Genomic DNA, 21,032 nt, shown 5'->3' on the forward strand with positions numbered 1-21,032 from the left:
TAAAGAATAAGAGATAACCTAGCTTTGAAGAGCTATCAGCCCCACAGAAGAGAGACACAAACCAATCAATACAACTTTTGTGATAAACGTTATTAAAGAGTAAGCAAAATATTGCTGGCAGTTTCCTATACAGTTAAACATATATCTACCTACCTCATGACTGAGCATTCTACTGCTAGGCACCCGCTTAAAGGGAATGAAAACATGTCCACAGAAATTTGTAAAAGAATGTTTACAGCAGCTTTATTCATAATCGACCCAAACTGGCAATGATCCAAATGCCATCAACAGGAGACTGGATAAAGACACTGTGATATGTTCGTACCATAGAATGCTATCCAGTAATAAAAAAGAATCAACTACAGATATATATATATATAAAAATAAGATTAAATCTCAAAAATACGAGGTTGAGTGAAAGAAGTCAGACATAAGAGTCTGTAATGTATCATTCATTTACATGAAGTTCAAGAACAGGCAAAACTAATCTATGATGGTAGAAATCAAAACAGTGGTTACCTATGATGGGTAGGGGCTGACCAGAAGTGTGCACAAGATAGCTTTCTGGGCTGCTGGAAATATTCTATACCTTGAGTCGGGTGGTGGTTATAAGGGTATATAAATTTACCAAAATCATCAACCTGTACTCCTAAGATCTATGCATTTCACTGAATATAAAGTTTACCTCCATAAAAAAGAAGAGGGGGGCTTCCCTGGTGGCGCAGTGGTTAAAAACCTGCCTGCCAATGCAGGAGACGTGGGTTTGAGCCCTGGTCCGGGAAGATCCCACATGCCGTGGAGCAACTAAGCCCATGAGCCACAACTACTGAGCCTGCGCTCTTGAGCCTGTGCTCTGCAGCAAGAGAAGCCACCACAATGAGAAGCCCATGCACAGCAACGAAGAGTAGCCCCCACTCACCGCAACTAGAGAAAGCCGAGTGCGGCAATGAAGAATTAGAATTAGAGTTACCATATGACTCAGCAATCCCACTACTGGGCATATACCCAGAGAAAACCATAATTCAAAAAGACACATGCACCCCAATGTTCATTGCAGCACTATTTACAATAGCCAGGTCATGGAACAAACTAAATGCCCATCGACAGACAAACGGATAAAGAAGATGTGGTACATATATACAATGGAATATTACCCAGCCATAAAAAGGAACGAAATTGGGTCATTTGTAGAGACGTGGATGAATCTAGAGACTGTCATACAGAGTGAAGTAAGTCAGAAAAAGAAAAACATATCGCATATTAACGCATATATGTGGAACCTAGAAAAATGGTACAGATGAACCGGTTTGCAGGGCAGAAATTGAGACACAGAAGTAGAGAACAAACGTATGGACACCAAGGGGGAAAAGCAGCGGCGGGTGGTGGTGGTGGTGGTGGTATGAATTGGGAGATTGGGATTGACACGTATACACTGATGTGTATAAAATGGATGACTAATAAGAACCTGCTGTATAAAAAAATAAATAGGGCTTCCCTGGTGATGCAGTGGTGGAGAGTCCACCTGCCAATGCAGGGGACACGGGTTCAAGCCCTGGTCCAGGAGGATCCCATGTGCCACGGAGCGGCTGAGCCCATGCTCCACAACTACTGAGCCTGCGCTCTAGAGCCCGTAAGCCACAACTGCTGAGCCCATGTGCTACAACTACTGAGCCCACAAGCCTAGAGCCCATGCTCCACAACAGGAGAGGCCACCACAGTGGGAGGCCTGCGCACCGCGGCGAGGAGTGGCCCCCGCTCGCCACAGCTGGGGAGAGCCCACGCGCAGCAACGAGGACCCAACACAGCCAAAAATAAATAAATAAAATAAATAAAGTTATAAAAAATAAATAAAATAAAATTCAAAAAAAAGACAATGCAGCCATAAATAAATAAATAAATAAATAAATAAATGTTTTAAAAAAGAATGAACTGTAAGAGAGAGAGAGACAGACTGGTAACAGAGAACCTAGCAAGTAAATTATTGGTATTATGTATTACATTAATATTAGACAGATGGAATCTACGGTAAAAACCATTATTAGAGATTAAGAGAATCACTACATAATGATAATAAGAACAATTCCCAGGAAAAGGAAACAATTCCAAACTTGTGTGTCTCTAATAAAGTGCTTATTTGTTTTTGTTTTGCTTTGGTTTTTTTCACTGAGCAGGCACTACTCAGCCTCTCATTCAGAAATTTCCACTTCAATAAACAAGACATTCTGAAGTGAAAGTAGCCACAAGACTCATGGTAACTTTACTGGTTTCATAATCAAGAGTCAAGGCTCAACTGTAGCCACACCATGGCCTGCTTTGGGTAAGAAGTCCTGAAATATGTGGGCAAGGCATTCTCAAAATATTTCAAACAAACATTAACAGAACTACAAGAAAAAACTGACAAATCTGTCTCCGTAGTGAGAAATTTTAATACAATTTTAAAACTATTGATACATCAAGTCCACCAAATATTATAAAAGGACAGAGAAAATTTGAACAACGTAATCAGCTTAATCTAACACACACACACACATTTTCTAACACTGCATCCAATAGTTCTCTCTTCAAGAGTTCTTTTAAAAAAACTGACCACAAAATAGGTCACACAGCAAGTCTCAGTATAGAATTGGTACCATAAAATGTTCTCTATCATGCAATTAAGTTAGAAATCCATATCAAAAATACAACTTAACATATTTGGAAATTCTAAAATAGCTCTAAGTAATTCACAGCACAAAGAAGAAGTCATAACGAAAATCAATCTCTCTTTTTTTTTTCCTGTGGCCATGCCACGTGGCTTGCGGGATCTTAGTTCCCCGGCCAGGGATCAAACCCAGGCCCTCGGCAGTGAGAGCACACAGTCCTAATCACTGGACTGCCAGGGAATTCCCTGAAATATCTTAAAATATTTAGAATGGAATGATAAAGAAAATGCTAGAGATCAAACTTTGTAGGATGCAGTTAAAGTGGTATTTAAAGGGAACTTTATAGACTTAGATGCAAATAGAAAAGACTAAAAAATTAATGTGTCAAGTGTTCAAGAAGTTAAAAAAAACATAACAGGAAGTAGAAAACAACAAAGAGCAGAAATTGGGACTTCCCTGGTGGTCCAGTGGTTAAGACTCCACCTTCCAATGCAGGGGGTGCAGATTTGATCCCTGGTTGGGGAGCTAAGATCCCACATGCCTTGGGCCAAAAAACCAAAAAACATAAAACAGAAGCAATATTGTAACAAATTCAATAAAAAGACTTAAAAAAATTTAAAAAAAGAGCAGAAATGAATAAAAGTTCCTGAACAAAACAAAGTCAAAAGCTGACTTTTTTCTTTTATTCCTCTTTATCATTTTATTTGTTATCATTTTTTCTTAAAAGCTGGTTATTTAAAAAGACAAAATGGACCAAATTTTTATAAGACTGAGAGAAGGCATAAATAAACATAAGAATAGAAAAAGTTCACTACAGATAGAAATTTCAATAGTTAAAATATACCCATCTAGAAACACCAGGCCTAGAAGGTTTAAAGATAGGTTCTTTCAAAGACTAGATAAGCCCAAAGCTAAGAAAAACTATTCCAATGAGGAGACAAATGAAAGGAACATTCCTCAACCAATAAGTGAGATTGGCTAGTATAATCTTTATACCAAAATAAGATAGGAATAGTTTGAGAAAGGACAATTACAGACCAATATCATTTATAAATATAAATGAAAAAATCCTAATAAAATTATTAGGAAATTGAACCCTAAAATTCTTTTGAATACACCTCATGACCAAGTTTCCCAGGCTTACAAGGATGATTTTACGTTTAAAAAAAACTATACAAATGGTCTGTAAGCATATGAAAAAGGCTCCACATCATTAGCCATGAGGGAAATGCAAAGCAAAACCACTGTGAGGGCTTCCCTGGTGGCGCAGTGGTTGAGAGTCTGCCTGCCGATGCAGGGGACACGGTTCGTGCCCCGGTCATCTTTGCCCTATTTCCTTATTAACAATAATCCCAATTTTGTTTAGAGCAGCAACTGCTCAGCTGAAAAAAAAAGAAAACCACCACATTTCCCAGACTCTCCTGCAGCTACAGTATGCCATAATTTTGGCCAATGATAAATTAGCAAAGTCTGCTGAGGATTTCTGGGAAAGTTGTTTTCCTCCGTATGTAAGTACTTCCCCCTCCTCCTTGCACTTCTTTCTTCCTGTCTAGAATATGGAAGAAATGCTGGGAGCTGTGGTGGTCATCTATAAGGACAAAGGCCAAATGCTCAAGGATGGCCAAAAAGAAACACAGAATGATCTTAGGACACTGATGACAGCGTGAAGCTGGGCATCATGTTACATGAGAAAAGTACACCCCTAACATTTGGGTCTTCAGTTACATACAGCTAAACACAATCCTAACCAGTATTAGCTTGCTCTTACTCTTCATCCACACGTTATGTTATTGGGACTTCTCTGGTGGTCCAGTGGGTAAGACTCCGAGCTCCCAATGCAGGGGGCCCAGGTTCAATCCCTGGTCGGGGAACTGGATCCTGCATATGGGCCACAACTAAGAGTCTGCATGCTGCAACTAAGAAGGCTGCATGCTGCAACTATGAGCCTACATGTCACAACTAAAAATCTCGCATGCCACAAGGAAGATCCCACCGCATGCCACAACTGAGACTTGGCGCAGACAAAATAAACAAATAAATATTAAAAAATAAATTTTAAAAAAGTTATGTTATTAGAGGTCCCAATGGATACAGTAAAATAAGAGAAAGAAAAGGAAAAGGATTTGAAAGAAACAGTTCACTCTCTGACAGTGCAGTAAAAAAGATTATATCAAAGGTAGCAAAATGTTAACAACTGGTGAGTCTACATTAGAGTATTTAGGCTTGAAATTTTTCAAGATAAACATTTAGGAGGGGGCTTCCCTGGTGACGCAGTGGTTGAAAGTCCGCCTGCTGATGCAGGGGACATGGGTTCGTGCCCCGGTCCGGAAAGATCCCACATGCCGCGGAGCAGCTGGGCCTGTGAGCCATGACCGCTGAGCCTGCGCATCCGGAGCCTGTGCTCCGCGACGGGAAAGGCCACAACAGTGAGAGGCCCGTGTACCGCAAAAAAAAAAAATTTAGGAGGGACTTCCCTGGTGGTGCAGTGGTTAAGAATCCACCTGCTAATGCAGGGGATGTGGGTTCCATCCCTCGTCCAGGAAGATCCCACATGCCACAGAGCAACTAAGCCCATGCGCCCCAACTACTGAGCCTGCGCTCTAGAGCCCGCGAGCCACAACTACTGAGCCCACGTGCCGCAACTACTGAAGCCCATGCGTCTACAGCCTGTGCTCTGCACCAAGAGAAGCCACCACAATGAGAAGCCTGCGTACTGCAACGAAGAGTAGCCCCTGCTCGCCACAACTATAGAAAGCCTGTGCACAGCAACAAAGACTCAACACAGCCAAAAATAAATGAAAAAAGAAAAATTTAGGAAAACAGAAAATACTGATAACAAAAAAAGAAAAATAAACTTTATATATATGACAAAATATACCAAAAACAGAGGGAAAAGACAAGCCACAGCCTGGAAGAAGTTATCAGTAGAGGATTAGAAAAAAGATTAGCTTCCAGAGTACATGAAGAACTTGAAAAAAAAATCCTACAGGTCAATACAGAAGACAAGCAAACCCAATAGAAAAACTTCAGGCAGATAATATAGACAGACATTCATGGAAAATGAAACCCATTATGTCCAATAAACAAACAAGATACTAAATGTACTAATCTAGAAAATGCAAATTAAAACAAGACACCACTTCACAACCATCAGACTGGCAAATTTCTTTCTGCCAGCGATGGGAGCATGAACAGGTACATTCACTCTGAAGTTCACTCTGATAACATCTAACAGTTAGGGATGCATCAGCAGTACGCCTCCTGGTTATAATCCCTGGAGCAGCAGCAGGTCCATGGAATCAATACCCTTTTCTTGTAACACTAGGACATCATCTGCCTTTTTCATTCTCATTCTCTCATGAGTGTTTCAGTGAAGTTTTCCAGAGGCTCATGAGATACATCACAGCAGACTGACTGCAGAAGCAAATGAGAATCCAGCTTTCTGCTAATTCAGGCACTAAAAGATTTTCAAAAGTGTAAAAGCAATATCCCTCTTCTCGAAACTATTTTTTTGTTTTGGAAAACATAGCTATTTTTCATAAAAATGTTATGATAACATGTAGTAGGTTTATTATTATAATTTTTAAATGATTTAATAAGTAAATACTTCAAACACTTCTCAGTTTTAATTTCCAGTACAATAATATCGCTAACTGTAACTCTTATAAAAGCCCTCTGGGGTCCTCAATTTTTTAAGAGTCTAAAGAGGTCCTTAGACCAAAAAGTTTGAGAACCACTGCCCTGGAGAAACTATCACACGTGTATACCACAAGACATATATATGAATCTTCCTTGCAGCACTGTTGAGCAAAGAATTGCAATCAACCAAAATGTTCATTAAAAGGAAAAAATGATAAACTGTATATTCTTACAATAACTATATAGCAATTTAAAGGAATGAACTAGCACTATCTGTATCAACGTGGTTAAATCTTACAAACATTAAATTTAAAAAGTACTTGCTGAAGGATACACACAACATGAAACCATATACATAGTTTTAAAACATAAAATTATACTATATATTATTTAGTGATACATACATACATACATACACAGCAAAAGTGGAAAAAAACAACAAGGAATGATAAAAGCAAAGATTGTAGAGATTACCTTTGTGAGGGAGGAGAGAGACATGAATGGCAGGGAAGAAGGATACACAGGAGCTTTCAATTATTTGTGGAATGTTTCTCTTAATTAGATAGTAGAAACATAGTTACAGGCATAACTCGTTTTACTGTATTTCTTTGCAGATAGTAGAAACATAGTTACAGGCATAACTCATTTTACTGTATTTCTTTGCAGATATCACTTTGTTTTACAAATTGAAGATTTGTGGCAACCCTGCATTGAGGAAGGTTGATCAGCACCATTATTCCAACAGCATTTGCTCACTTCGTGTCTCTGTGTCACATTTTGGTAATTCCCTGAGTATTTCAAACTTTTCCAGTATTATATCTGTTATGGTGATCAGTGATCTTTTGATTACAAAAAAATTACGACTTGCTGAAGACTCAGATGATGGTTAGCATTTTTTAGCAACAAACTATTTTTTAATTAATATATGTACATTTTTTTAAGACATAATGCTACTGCACACTTAATACACTACAGTTTAGTCTATAGCCTACAGTGTAAACATAACTTGTGGGAATCTTAGTTCCCCGACCAGGGATTGAACCTGTACCCTCGGCAGTGAAAGCGTGGAGTCCTAACCACTGGACCACCAGGGAATTCCCAACATAACTTTTACATGCACTGGGAAACCAAAAAATTTGTGTGACTAGCTTTACTGAGATACTCACTTTACTGTAGTGGTCTGGAACTAAAATAAATATTCATTGTATTAGTCCCTATAATGTTTTGTATGACTGAAATACAACATAAGTAAAAGTTAAGAACACTGAATAGACACAATGGGTGTTAGGTAGGGAGACACCATAGTACCAGACAAAGGATTGCAAATTAAGGATGACTTAGGTTTGATTCAGGTTTCAAGTCTAGAAAACTGGAAGAATATTGATGCATTAGCTCATCTTTAGAAAGTCAGGATGAAGAAATAGTTTGTTAAAAGGCAAGGTGCTGGGATTTAGACATAACAAGCTTGAGAAGCAGAGATGACAAAAATCTTTTTTGGGGGGAGGTGGGATGGGGGGACAAAGGCCTTCTGAGCTATTTTATTTTATTCTTTTTAATTGAAGTACAGTTAATTTACAATGTAGTGTTAGACAGAAATCTTAGAGAGTTGTTAATTCAGGGATGGTGTTTCGGAGGTCAGGACCAGAGACACAGATTTGGGACTTGCTGAGTAAAGATGGAAGATTTGAGGATAGATGAGATCACCAAAAGAAAAAAAAAAAAAAAGTGATAGGGAAGATGTGGGTACAGAGCTTAGCCAGAGAGAGCAAAGAAAAGAGATTTGGGAACACTGACACCTATGGCAGGAGTAAGGAACATAAGAGAGTGGTTGGTGGAAGATAACAATGAGTTTTCAGAAAGGTAAGAAAAGGAACCAGAGTCAGGGAGGAGAACATTTGAAGAGAGTTGATATAAAAGAGTTCAAAGCGAATAGGGAATAAGACCACATCACTGGATTATATTTGTGCAATTTCGGCTCAGACTGAGAACTTCCTGAAAGCTTGCCAATTCCAGGAAGCCAAAACTGATTAATTCCACCCCTTTCTGACCACTCCTCTTTCATCCATCCATTCATTCCAACAAATATTGATTATCTTTTATGTGGGCACTAAGGATATAATAACGAATGTCTCTGTCTTCCTGGTGTTTAGATCACAGTAGAAGAGAGATCCTTTAATCAGCCAGTCGCACCGATGAATGGAAAATCACGACTATGATGACTGTTATAAATGAGAGGTACATGGAGCTTTGAGACTGCATCACGAGGAACTGTTACCTGCCCCCTCCTTTCAGCAGCGTAGATTGTGCCTTCAGATTGCAAGCCCCATAGGTCATACTTTTTTTATATTCTTAGACTGCCCATTTTCTTCTGGTATCTCCTCCAAGTGCCCAGCATAATGCTTCAGAACAATGGGTATTCAGTATACGCTTACTTATATACTATATATCTGTAACTGGATGCTTCAGATTTTGTAATAAATATGTCCTATTGTATGGAAGAGCTATGACACTTTTTTTAAAATACTGTACTGTGGGTGTTAAGGAGCCCAAAAGCAAAGTGCAAGCCTTGAACAGGTTAGTCTGGTGTCCTCCACCTGCATCCCAAGCAATTACCTTGAGAATGCTTAAGATTATTCTCAAAGCGGTAGCTAGTGAAAGTATGGAAGGATTGGCACAAAACATTCTCATCTCTACAAAGACAACTTGAAATGTACATTCTTCCAATAGAAGCCAGTGCTATAATGTTATTTTTGAAAATAAAAAGCAAAACGTTCGTCTTAAGGCAAATTGGCCATGATATGACAGGAAAAATAGAGTTCAGCGGTAATCAAGAAGCAGCCCCATAACTACTTACATCACGAAACTGAACCTTTCCGAGTTCTCCTAATTCACTGACACAACAATAAGCAGCTTCTGACTGTAGAAAAAGCTGGGCCAGGGTCATCTCCTCACTCCGGAAAAGCTCCCCCATGGCAGCAGAAAGGACCGGTCAACTGAGTACCTGGATTTCTCTCCAACCTAAGGCAAAAAGAGAAAATTATATGACCTTGGAATTATCAAGAGGACTGAGAGAAACAACACCCCAGGAAGCCTCTTCCGTTTTGCATTTCATTTCTTCCACTCCATGCTGACAGGTCTTTAACAACTGTTTTGACATCCTTCTTAGAAAGACAGAAAGGAGAAATTGCAACGGCTGTTACTGAATCTTCTCCCAAAGAGTGTCTGATGAACAGTCACTTCCTTTGCACTCGAGGTCAGGATTGAATGACAATAATTTGGGACATCTCAATACATAAGAATGTATTAAGATTAAAAACAGAAACTGGGAATCCGAAACAGCTCTTTAAATACCTTGGACACAATATTATGAGGCAGCTGACATTTTTTTTTCCTGTGTCAGGTAACAAACAGAAGAGACCTCGGTTACCCTGTCATAAAGCATGTCTCCGCTGCATCTAGTTTTCTATCCTCTACTGCTAATTTCTAACAGTCAAAGTCCCAGGACTGCCCTAAAGGTACGGCTACCTTAAAGGGTTTAACTTTCCAAACTCCTCGGAAAACACCATTTTCTCCCAAAAGAATCTAAACACATAAGCATTAACTTAAAAAACAAAAACAGAAAAACACAGAAACAGCTTACACATTAAGCTCAATTTCAAGTCAAGCATGACAGGAATACATGGTAATGACAAAGCAATTTTAAGTCACAGAGAATAAGCTTTGGACCTCCGCAGCTTTCTGTTTCTTATCCCCACCTTCAAGATTAACTACATTCTTCCATCTGTTAAAGCTTCGCATGAATAAGCCAATAAAGATTTCCTTTTCAGTCGGTCTTACCGTTACCGGGTAGGAAAGACAATTGGCGCTATCAGTGGTCCTGAAACTGCAATTATTTATTCTCAATCAGCTATTGTAAGGCACAGGCTGTACAGAATCTAAACTCAACAAAATGTAAGGTATTTTTAGTATCATGAGGGCATCCCTAATGATAGGTGAAACTGGCATCAAAGGAAGAGCTATTCTTCCGGAAGCCTGGGAGACATTTTGAGAAATCTGAATGACAAAACCTTTGTGCATTTGACGTTCAAGGCAGCAAAACCACGCATTCAGATATAAGCAAGAATTTCTCAAGAGATCATGTAGCTTGTCTTTAAGACTGCCTACACCTGAATCATCCAGAACAGCTGTTAACAGATCCCACACTATCCTCAACAAGAATAGATTCCACAACCTCTAAACACATAAAATTATGCCAGACCAGCATAGTTCAGAGGCTGCCGATAATGACAGCCTCCAATGAGTTGCCTCCCTGTTTCTGTTCTTTAACGATTACAAGTCTCCCTAGAACATCTCTATCCCACTGGAACCAAAGAGAAAACTAAAAAGGCCACAGCACTTCGGGCGCGTGGGGGTCGCAAAAAAAAATATGAAGAAACAGTAATCCTGCGCAAGAGGAGTCCAAATAAAGTGTTCCCGAGCCCTGCCTCACGACTGTCATCCAGTCCTCGCCTCCTAACGAGCTGTTCAAATTCACCTGCCTCGTTTCCTGTCTACCTAGTGAGAAGGAGAAATTCTCCGAGCCCAGGCACACCTACCTCCCGGAGTGGGGAATAAAAGGTGATAATCCTCAAATGGGGAGCCCCTTTAGGAAGCCCCCCGATTCTTCAGCCTACCCAATAACCTTCAGTTCCTCCACCTTCCACTTAGATGGGGTAAGGGATCGGGGCCTCCAAAAGGGAGTGAACCTCCTGTTTCTCTGCCCAGAGGAGGGGTGCCCGAAGAGGGGTGAACCCCCATTTCCTCTGAGACCTGAAGCCCCTGCTAATTCCTTTGACAACCGAGGGGGCCGTTAGAAGGGTTTGCTGTGCCTCTCGGAGGCCGCTCCCTGCCGCGCTGTACCTACAGCCCCAGCTCACCTCCGGCCGCGGGAAGGCCGCCGCCAAAGCAACCGCCGCAGACCAACGCCGCAGCCTCCTCAGCTCCCGGCAGCGGCACCTCGACGTGCGTGCGTCCGCAAAGCCCCGCCCCCGCGCTGCCGCCGGCCTCCTCCCCCACGATGACCTCATTGCCGTTGGCCAATGGGGTGAGGACTCGGCCGGAGGCCTCATTGCGGAGTCGCGGGGGCGTGGGCGAGACCCTGCGTGCTGACGCCATCTTGTTCCCGCAGCCTCGGCTGCCGGCCCCAGAAGGGCGGGTGTGTGGGGCGGGCGGTGCAGGTGCTCTAGGCCTTAAGTCCTTGAGCCCTTCAGAATCCTTTCTCACTAATATGTATCCTTGAGGCCAGACTGCCTGCTTTCTTTATTTTCATACCCGAGGAATTAATTCACAACTTCTTCCTCCTCGAGGGAAGTAGCAAGAAGGAGAGAAATTATTATGAAATGACTGGAGAGCTCGAGCGGAGCTCGAGCGGAGCAATCTGCTCTGCGCGCGCGCGCACACACACACCCTTTTTCCTTATTATGCAGGGGAGAAAATTTGAGCCCTAGAGTGGAGAACGACTTGCTAAAGGTACTAGATCCTGTAGAGGAGCCTTGATCAGGGGGCTCATTCATTTAAGAATAGAGAACCCCTCTTTAAAAAGGTATTTGCTTCAGTCCTTCCAGCAACTGTCCAGGTTCTATTTTTCTCCAGTTAACAGTGGGAGAAACTGTGGTGCTTCAAGGACAATGGTGCTTCAAGGACAAAGAACGACCCTGCGTGAAAAAGTGTCAGCGTTACACCCCCTACTGGACTCCTAATCGCCCTCCTCACCATGTTGCGATGGTTACGAAATTTGTGAGACCACCTGGGCGATGCCTACCTGGGCAACGGGACCTGTCCCAAGTAATGAAAGGCATATGCCCTGTCCCACTCCCACCCTAAGAAGGAAGGTATATGTGCCTCGACCAATCAGTAAAGGGAATTTTCACCTCGGACTATTTCTTTTGTTTTCTGGCTATAAAAACTGATCAATAGCACATGTTGGGGCTTGACTCTCCCAGGATATTAGGAAGTTGGCCGCTGTTCTGGCAGTGACCCTTCCCTCTAATAAATTCTATCTTCCTTACATTCTGCCTTGTGTCTGGAAATTCTTTCCCAACCCGCGTTCGGACCTCGTCAGGAACCTTATTAGACCAGGTGTTGTGAAAGTTAATTTCGAATCTTGTTTGATGGATTCCTGTGCGCCCATTTGACCACTTAAAAGTTTTCTATTCCTCAAAATTTGTAAAAGAATAAGTTTTTAAAAACGCGTTAAGTGACGTCTACCTATTATTTATAAAAACGCCTTTCTCAACTATTGATGTCGATTCCCTTTTCTTGCCCTTCTTTTAAGGAAGAGTGGGGATCCCAAGTTGTTTGTCATAACCAGAACCATATCAGGAAAACTCAGAAAACTGGTTATTCATACTTCATGGGTGGTGGAACCCTACTGAGATTCAAATGTAATGACGGAGATATGTCTACCTGGCAAAAACATCATCAATCTTGCTTTACCAGCCTAAAGGAAATAATAAAGGGCAAATACCGACGTTTAATTTGCATTTTTCATCTCACATTGTGAATGAAGATATAACGACTTCATTATGATTTTGTTGAGAAGTAGCACCTTGGAGAGCCCCAGGCCCTCCCTTTCCCTGTGAGCTTAATTGCTCCCTAGTTCTCTCAACTTTCCCCGCAAGGCTGATAGGGTTCCACATTAGAAAGCCTGCCAAGTTTTATAAACTATTACACAATGACTCATTTCCTTCCTTTGAGACTTAAAAGAAAGTTACTTTTTAACCTCAGGGTCAGCTGCTCGCTAACCACAAATTTTCATACTCTTACCTTTAAGACAGCCTTTCGTCTGGACTCATATCAGTGCCCTTGAATTCCCTTTTTTCACGGCTTCCTTGAAAGTATCTTCTCTCGGAGCTCCTTTTCTGTCTCCTTTCATTTCCCACCATCAATCTTTCTCCAGTGTTCTATTTCTTTTCCCTCCATGCTCTCTTCCTTGGAAGTCTTGCCTATTGTCAGGCTTAAATGTCTATGTGTAAGACATACCTATTTTTCTACCCACCTCATTCCTCCAAGGCTCAGAAATGGAATTTCAAGCTGCCTGAATAATGCCATTCAGGCAATAAACGTTTGCTGAGGCAGTCTGCTATATCGGAGAAATGGTGCTAGGTGCTGGAGATAGTAAAATGAAACAGACACTCTTCCTACCCTAGAGGAGCTCACAGCTCAGTGAGAAATAAAGTTCCAACAATTATGAGAGAGAGAGAGAGAGAGAGAAAGGTGAGATGAGATTAATACTTCCCATGTGCCAGGCACTCTTCTAAGTGCTTTATAAATATGAACTCATTTAATCCTCACAACAGTACTAGGAGGCAGACACTATTATTGTCTTCATTTAACAGATGTTATGGTGAAATTGAGGTACACTAATCTGCCAAAAGTCACTCAGCTAATGAATAGCAGAGCAGGATTCAGACTCAGCCAGTTAGGCCCCATTTCTTGTGCTCTCGAGTACTGCACTGTTCTGACTCTGCTAAGAGTGCTGTCTCTGAGTCCAACCCGAATTCAAATCTTGGTCTGTCATTTAATATCTCTCACTTTACGACTCCCTAAGCCCTAGTTTCCTCTTCTATAAAATAGTTAATAATAGTACTTGCCTTATATGTTTATTGTAAGGAAGAAAAGGAACTTAGTACACGCTTGGCACTCAGTCTGCATTTAAAAACTGTTAGCCATCATCATCATCATTATTATTGTCGAGATACAAAACACTATATCTCAGTATTGGGCCTGAGGACATCAGAAAAGTTTACAGGGAGGTGGTGACACGAGTTTTGAAGACTTAGAGCTCTCACTGAATAAAAACTGTCTCTTCCTCTGAGATCCTTAATCCTGCTAATGGCATCATTGTTTTCCTAGTTACCCAGGCTCCAAGTTTAAGCCATCCTTTTTTTTCTATCTAACATTGTTTACTTTAACACAAGCTAAATTAACACAAGTTGGATATTAAAATATCTCTGAGAACAATTTCTACTATTTATATTGTGAAAAATCAAGCAACCACTCTATAATTTGTAAAAATTTCACTTTCAGTTGAATGTTTTCTTCTAATAATTGTCTAAGAATGTCTAATTGGTCAACATTATGTGTTGAGTTTTCTCTTTTTTTTAAATTTATTTATTTATTTTGGGCTGCGTTGGGTCTTCGTTGCTGCACGTGGGCTTTCTCTAGCTGCGGCGAGCGGGGGCTACTCTTTATTGCGGTGCGCAGGCTTCTCATTGAGGTGGCTTCTCTTGCTGTGGAGCACGGGCTCACTGCAGAGCACAGACTCTAGGCACGCAGGCTCAGAAGTTGTGGCTTGCGACGTCTAGAGCACAGGCTCAGTAGTTGTGGCACACAGGCTTTGTTGCTCCGCGGCATGTGGGATCTTCCCGGACCAGGGCCCAAACCTGTGTCCCCTGCATTGGCAGGTGGATTCTTAAGCACTGTGCCACAGGGAAGCCCTTGAGTTTTCTCTTGAACAAAATTTGTATAGAGAGTATAAAACTTTAAATAAGTAAGAATAGCTATTAAGCTTAAAAATAAATCTGCCCTAAGTCTGTCTTCTGAGGTTTGTACAGAGGCCTAGAAGGTTTGTACAGGGTCAGTAGTGAGGTCCTTGTGGCAGTGTGTTCTCCTTTTTTTTTTAAAATTGGAGTATAGTTGCTTTACACTGCTGTGTCAGTTTCTGCTGTACAGCAAAGTGAATCAGCCATATGTATACATATATCCCCTCTGTTTGGGATTTGCTTCCCTTTAGGTCACTACAGAGCACTGAGTTTTTTTGGTTTTGTTTTGTTTTGGCCGTGCCCTTCAGCATGCAGGATCTTAGTTCCCCATCCAGGGATCGAACCCGTGCCCCCTGCAGTAGAAGAGCGGAGTCCTAACCACTGGACTGCCAGGGGATTCCCCCAAACACAGTAGTTTCTACCTGATTTTTCTCCCCTAGCATTGAGCCTACTCATTCCATGGTAAGTACCATTTCTTGGATGAATAGTGAATGGGTAGATGATCCTGAAAGAAACGGGGACCTCCTAATAGAAATCTACTATCAACAAAAGAACACAGCTATCAGACAAAAAGGAATATGATCACATCCTGCATTTTTTCTGTCCCCTTTGTTTTATGGACTTCATTATCTGTGGGGAACAGAGTTCGTGACAGATGCTTGTATGCTTGTGACAGAGATATGAGGGAAAGTTTCCAAGCAGAATCTACAATCAGAAACTGTGTGTGAAGTCAGTGAAAACTTTTACAGAGTCATCAAGTTCAGTACACTAATACTGCTGATGCTTGTATTCCATGTACAGTTGCCAAAGTTATTCTACATTGGAACATTCCTATAAGGAAAATACTCTAACTTCAATGATGAGCACTTTTTGGGGGGGTGGGGCTCATCCTGTGGCATGCGGGATCTTAGTTCCCCGATCAGGGATCGAACCCAGATCCACGGCAGTGAAAGTGCCAAGGCTTTACCGCTGGACCAGCAGGGAATTCCCCAATGATGGCTACTTTAATAAATAGCTTTCAGTCATCAAAAATCCATCATTCCTTCAGCAAACATCTATTAAGTGCACACTTTATACCAGGCATAATGTTAGAAACTGGAAATGCAAAGAGGAGCAAGGAGCTCACAGTCTATCAGGAGAGACAGACAAACAACTAACTGTGGTATAACATACATGATATAGCAGCAATTGAAGTAGAAGTCTATGTAAGCCCAGAGGAAAGAGTTACTAATCCTGTTTGGCCTTGCAGGAGGCTTTAAGAAGACGTGACATTTGCGATGGGTATTAAGGGATTAATAGAAGTTTGTTCAGAGGAGGAGGCAAAGGCTAACAGAACAGAAATAGTACTAATATCAAACTAAATTCAGATGTTGTCTTCATCACAGTCAGCAAATACATCAACTTAGCCCAAAACTGACTAAAATATTTTGATACAGAATAATCAGGCATTTATGTTGATTTTATCTAGAGTTACCTGTATGCTTCTCTAGGGAAGAAATAACTTGTGCTTACGCTTTTCTGTAATTTGAACAAGTACAGCATATGTCCAACAAGATCCAGTATAAACAGGTTGTTACCACACAGCCCCAGAAGACGTGAGAAATTCCATACGAGGCGTAGCCTCTAATACAATTCTGGGTGTCTAAACTGAGCTATTTCTTAGCATCTGTGAAAATGTCTAAACAATAGTTACAAAAATCAGTTCTACTACCGAGACAAAAGAGAGAACAGAGGCAATGATCTAACCGAGTCTCAAAAAGTTACAAGAATTGTCACTGTAGTGACATGACTAAAACAAATGGTTTTTTCCTCCTTTTTCTTCCTTCCTTTTTTAGTTTGAATGAATGCACAGCAATTGTCTAAATTTCCACCAGTGAAAGGTCACCTCATGTTTGCTCATCCAACTTAGATTCCTAGATGGGAATGTTAAAGTTAAACCAAGTGTTTTGAAAAACATATTTGCTCATGTCTTTTTCTGCCATACGCTTCCTGTATTAATTTCCTAGAACGGCCATATGCATTACCACAAACCGAGTAGCCTAAAACAACAGAAATTTATTCTCTCATAGTTCTGGAGGACAGCAGTCTGAAATCAAGGTGTCCACAGGGCCATGATATTTCTAAAGGCTCTAGGGAAGAATCCTTCATTCCCTCTACCTAGCTTCTGGTGGTTGTGCAAAATTCTTGGCATTCCTTGGCTTAGGGATACATCACTCCAATGGCCGCCTTCAACTTCACATGGCATTTTTCCTTCTGTGTGTCTGTATCTGCATCCACATTTCCCTCTTCTGATAAGGACACCAGTCATTGGATCAGTGCCCACCTTAATCCAGTACGACTTCATCTTAACTTGCCCATATCTGCAAATATACTGTTTCCAAATAAGGACATATTCACCTATTCCAGGTGGACATAAATTTGGGGGGAGTACTATTTAACCCAGTACACTTCCCTTACCAATTTGGGGAAGGAAATTTTGCTCTGCATAATAGTGCAAGCAGTTAGCAGCTAAAATTTTGATTTAAAAGTTAATTCTGGGCTTCCCTGGTGGCGCAGTGGTTAAGAATCTGCCTGCCAATGCAGGAGACATGGGTTCGACCCCTGGTCCAGGAAGAGCCCACATGCCGAGGAGCAACGAAGCCCATGTGCCACAGCTACTGAGCCTGTGCTCTAGAGCCTGCGAGCCACAACTACTGAAGCCCGCGTGCCTAGAGCCTGTGCTCCACAGCAATGAGAAGCCCGCGCACTGCAACAAAGAGTAGCCCCAATTTGCTGCAACTAGAGAAAGCCCACACGCAACAACGAAGACCCAACACAGCCAAAAATAAATAAATAAAATAAATTTATTTTAAAAATTAAAAATAAATAAATAAAAGTTAATTCTGCTTGTCTACATTCATTGAGGTGACAGCAGTGCAGTGTAATGATCATATGTGTCCCGTCAAATAATTTTTTTGTTTTTCCCTTTTATATCAAAATGAACTCTAATTCTTAAACTATTCTACCAAAGATCTGATTTGAGTGTTGGTTGAGAGATTTCTCCTGCACAACCTTTAGGTGACCCGGCATGACCTTGACCATTGTTCTTGAAATACTGATTAGCAGTTTGTCTCCACAGAAACATGTTAATTACTTTTGCAGTTTCACTCTGAGTTCCTCAACATAACACTGTGGTTTTACTTGCAAAGCCTGTCAATGTTTCAAATAAAAGTCTTTAAGTAAAAATCCATTCATAATAGATCTTGAGGCTCCCTTTGAAGCTCAGGCAATGTCAGCTTCCTTTAGCTCTGGTAATGATTACATCCACGAGGGGATATGAATGAGACTAAGGCATGTGACATTTTATGCAACCCTTAAGACTCTTGTGACCCACACGAGGCAAAAAGCCTCTTAACTTGTGGGAGTTAAGAATGCCATGGATGGCCAGTCCTGGTGTCTGAGTGATTCCCTGGGCCCAGCACAGGGACCAACTTTCCAGAGCCCTGAAGACAACACCCCAAAATATGGACTCATTTCCCACTCTACCTTCATTGGCTGAGCAGCTTCCAAGAACAGAGGCCGCATCTCCCGATACCTGGCAAACAAATGCAGTATTGCCTCACGAACTGATTGCTTCTCAGAGGTACCTACCAGTGTATTTGGGGAGAAGCTTCGACAACAAGTTGAGGAGCGGCTGTCCTTCTATGAGACTGGAGAGATTCCACGAAAGAATCTGGATGTCATGAAGGAGGCAATGGTTCAGGCAGAGGAAGCGGCTGCTGAGATTACTAGGAAGCTGGAGAAACAGGAGAAGAAACGCTTGAAGAAGGAAAAGAAAAGGCTGGCTGCGATTGCCCTGGTGTCTTCAGAAAACAGCAGTAGGACCCCGGAGGAATGTGAGGAGACAAGTGAAAGACCCAAAAAGAAGAAAAAGCAAAAGCCCCAGGAGGCTCCTCCGGAGAATGGAATGGAAGACCCATCTGTCTCCTCCAAACCCCAAAAAAAGAAATCTTTTTCCAAGGAGGAGCTGGTTAGTAGCGATCTTGAAGAGACAGCTGGCAGTGGAAGTCTTACCAAGAGGAAGAAATCTTTCCCCAAAGAGGAACCAGATAGTGACCCTGAAGAGTCAGGAAACAAGAGGGTCCCCAAGAAAAAGAGGAAATTCTATTCCAAGGAGGAGCCTCTCAGCAATGGACCTGAAGAGGCTGCTGCCAGTAAGAGTAGCAGCTCCAAGAAAAAGAAAAAGCTCCGAAAGCTATCCCAGGAAAATCAGAATGGACATTTCCTTAGTAGGGCATAAATTACAGAGATATTTCCCAACCCATCCCCTATAGCCCAATAAAAATAAAAACAAATTCACGAGTCAAAAAAAAAAAAAAAAAAGAATGCCATGGAAAGAGGCTTCTTAAAGAAATCAAATTGAGAAAACTGGAGATGGGAAGGATTGAGTGTCAGAGAGCAGAGACACCTCTCTGTGACATTAGACCTGAAGTATTTGCCCAGGTAAACAAGAAACTAGCTCAAGATTTCTGAAGTGGAGAATCTAGCAAATGCTTCTGTATTGAGTTTCTAGTGACTTGGAGATAGGAGGTGAGATCTGTAGTAAAGAAATACATGGGAAAATTCCAGTAGGTTCATTGAATCCGGTTGATTTAATGGTCAAGGGATAGATTCACCTTGAACTTTTGTATTCTCACTGCTTATCTTGGTGCATGGCTTCGATATACACTTAATATATTTTTTTATAAATGAAATTTTAAAAAATACATAAATTTATTTATTTATTTACTTTTGGCTGCGTTGGGTCTTCGTTGCTGCGCGTGGGCTTTCTCTAGTTGCGGCAAGCGGGGGCTACTGTTCCTTAGGGTGCATGGGCTTCATTGCGGTGGTTCCTCCTGTTGCAGAGCACGGGCTCTAGGCACACGGGCTTCAGTAGTTGTGGCACGCTGGTTCAGTAGTTGTGGCTTGTGGGCTCTAGAGTGCAGGCTCAGTAGCTGTGGCACACGGGCTTAGTTGCTCCATGGCGTGTGGCTTAGTTGCTCCATAGCATGTGGGATCTTCCTGGACCAGGGCTCGAACCCGTGTCCCCTGCATTGGCAGGCGGAGTTTTAACCACTGACCCACCAGGAAGCCCCTACACTTAATATTTTTGAAAGAAAGAAAGCAAAACTGGGAATTTCTTTTCTATTCATTCATTTATTTTTTTTTAACATCTTTGCTGGAGTATAATTGTTTTACAATGGTGTGTTAGTTTCTGCTGCATCACAAAGTGAATCAGCTATACGTATACATATATCCCCATATCCCCTACCTCTTGCGTCTCCCTCCCACCCTCTGTATCCCACCCCCCTAGGTGGTCACAAAGCACCAAGCTGGTCTCCTTGTGCTATGTGGCTGCTTCCCACTAGCTATCTATTTTACATTTGGTAGTGTATATATGTCCATGCCACTCTCTCACTTAGTCCCAGTTTACCCTTCCCCCTCTCCATGTCCTCAAGTCCATTCTCTACGTCTGTGTCTTTATTCCTGTCCTGCCCCGAGGTTCTTCAGAACTTTTTTTTTTAGATTCCATATATAAGTGTTAGCATACGGTATTTATTTTTCTCTTTCTGACTTCACTCTGTATGACAGTCTCTAGTTCCATCCACCTCACTACAAATAACTCAATTTCGTTTCTTTTTATGGCTGAGTAATATTCCATTGTATATATGTGCCACATCTTCTTTATCCATTCATCTGTCGATGGACACGGGTTGCTTCCATGTCCTGGCTATTGTAAATAGCACTGCAATGAACACTGTGGTACGTGACTCTTTTTGAATTATGGTTTTCTCAGGGTATATGCCCGGTAGTGGGATTGCTGGGTCGTATGGTAGTTCTATGTTTAGTTTTTTTAAGGAACCTCCATACTGTGGAATATCTTAACTTGTGACAAACTGGTGCAGGTTATTTGCAATCACGTACTTCTTTAAGGCTGGAGATTGCTATGCTTTACACTTCAGTTGTTTTTGTTTTATAAAAGCAGCTTACCAGGCTTTTGTGGTATTTTCAAGGAGGGAGAATGGTGGGGAAGGAAGCCTGCAGGAAATTTGTAGGGAGGATGTATAAGGGAGTCATCTTCAGAGGAGAAATTTTTTTTAGGGGAAGCAGAAAGTTATCCAAGAGGGAACCTTCAGTTGGATATTGCCTTGAGCTGTATTTCCATTACAAGTTTCTTTTTGCTTAGAGTTTTAGAGATTCTGAATACAAG

At 41.5% G+C, this 21,032-nt stretch overlaps 1 protein-coding gene and 1 pseudogene across 3 annotated transcripts in view; one reads left to right on the top strand and one right to left on the bottom strand.

Annotated features, from left to right (window-relative positions):
- The window catches only part of ATP6V0A1 (ATPase H+ transporting V0 subunit a1), a 53,386-nt gene extending 42,080 nt beyond the window's left edge, over nt 1–11,306 (bottom strand). For all 3 annotated transcript variants that reach the window (XM_059996864.1, XM_059996863.1, XM_059996862.1), the window contains exons 1-2: nt 11,198–11,306; nt 9,136–9,299 (exon numbers count right to left, since the gene is read on the bottom strand). In XM_059996864.1, coding sequence (XP_059852847.1) covers nt 9,136–9,252 — 117 coding nt within the window. In that variant the 5' untranslated portion in view covers nt 9,253–9,299; nt 11,198–11,306. The remainder of the gene's footprint in view (nt 1–9,135; nt 9,300–11,197) is intronic.
- Nucleotides 11,307–18,410: 7,104 nt separating this feature from the next.
- On the top strand, nt 18,411–19,082 carry LOC132414959 (nucleolar protein 56 pseudogene; annotated as a pseudogene).
- Nucleotides 19,083–21,032: the final 1,950 nt, after the last annotated feature.

This window comes from Delphinus delphis, chromosome 19 (genome assembly GCF_949987515.2).
Source record: "Delphinus delphis chromosome 19, mDelDel1.2, whole genome shotgun sequence".
NCBI lineage: Eukaryota > Metazoa > Chordata > Mammalia > Artiodactyla > Delphinidae > Delphinus > Delphinus delphis.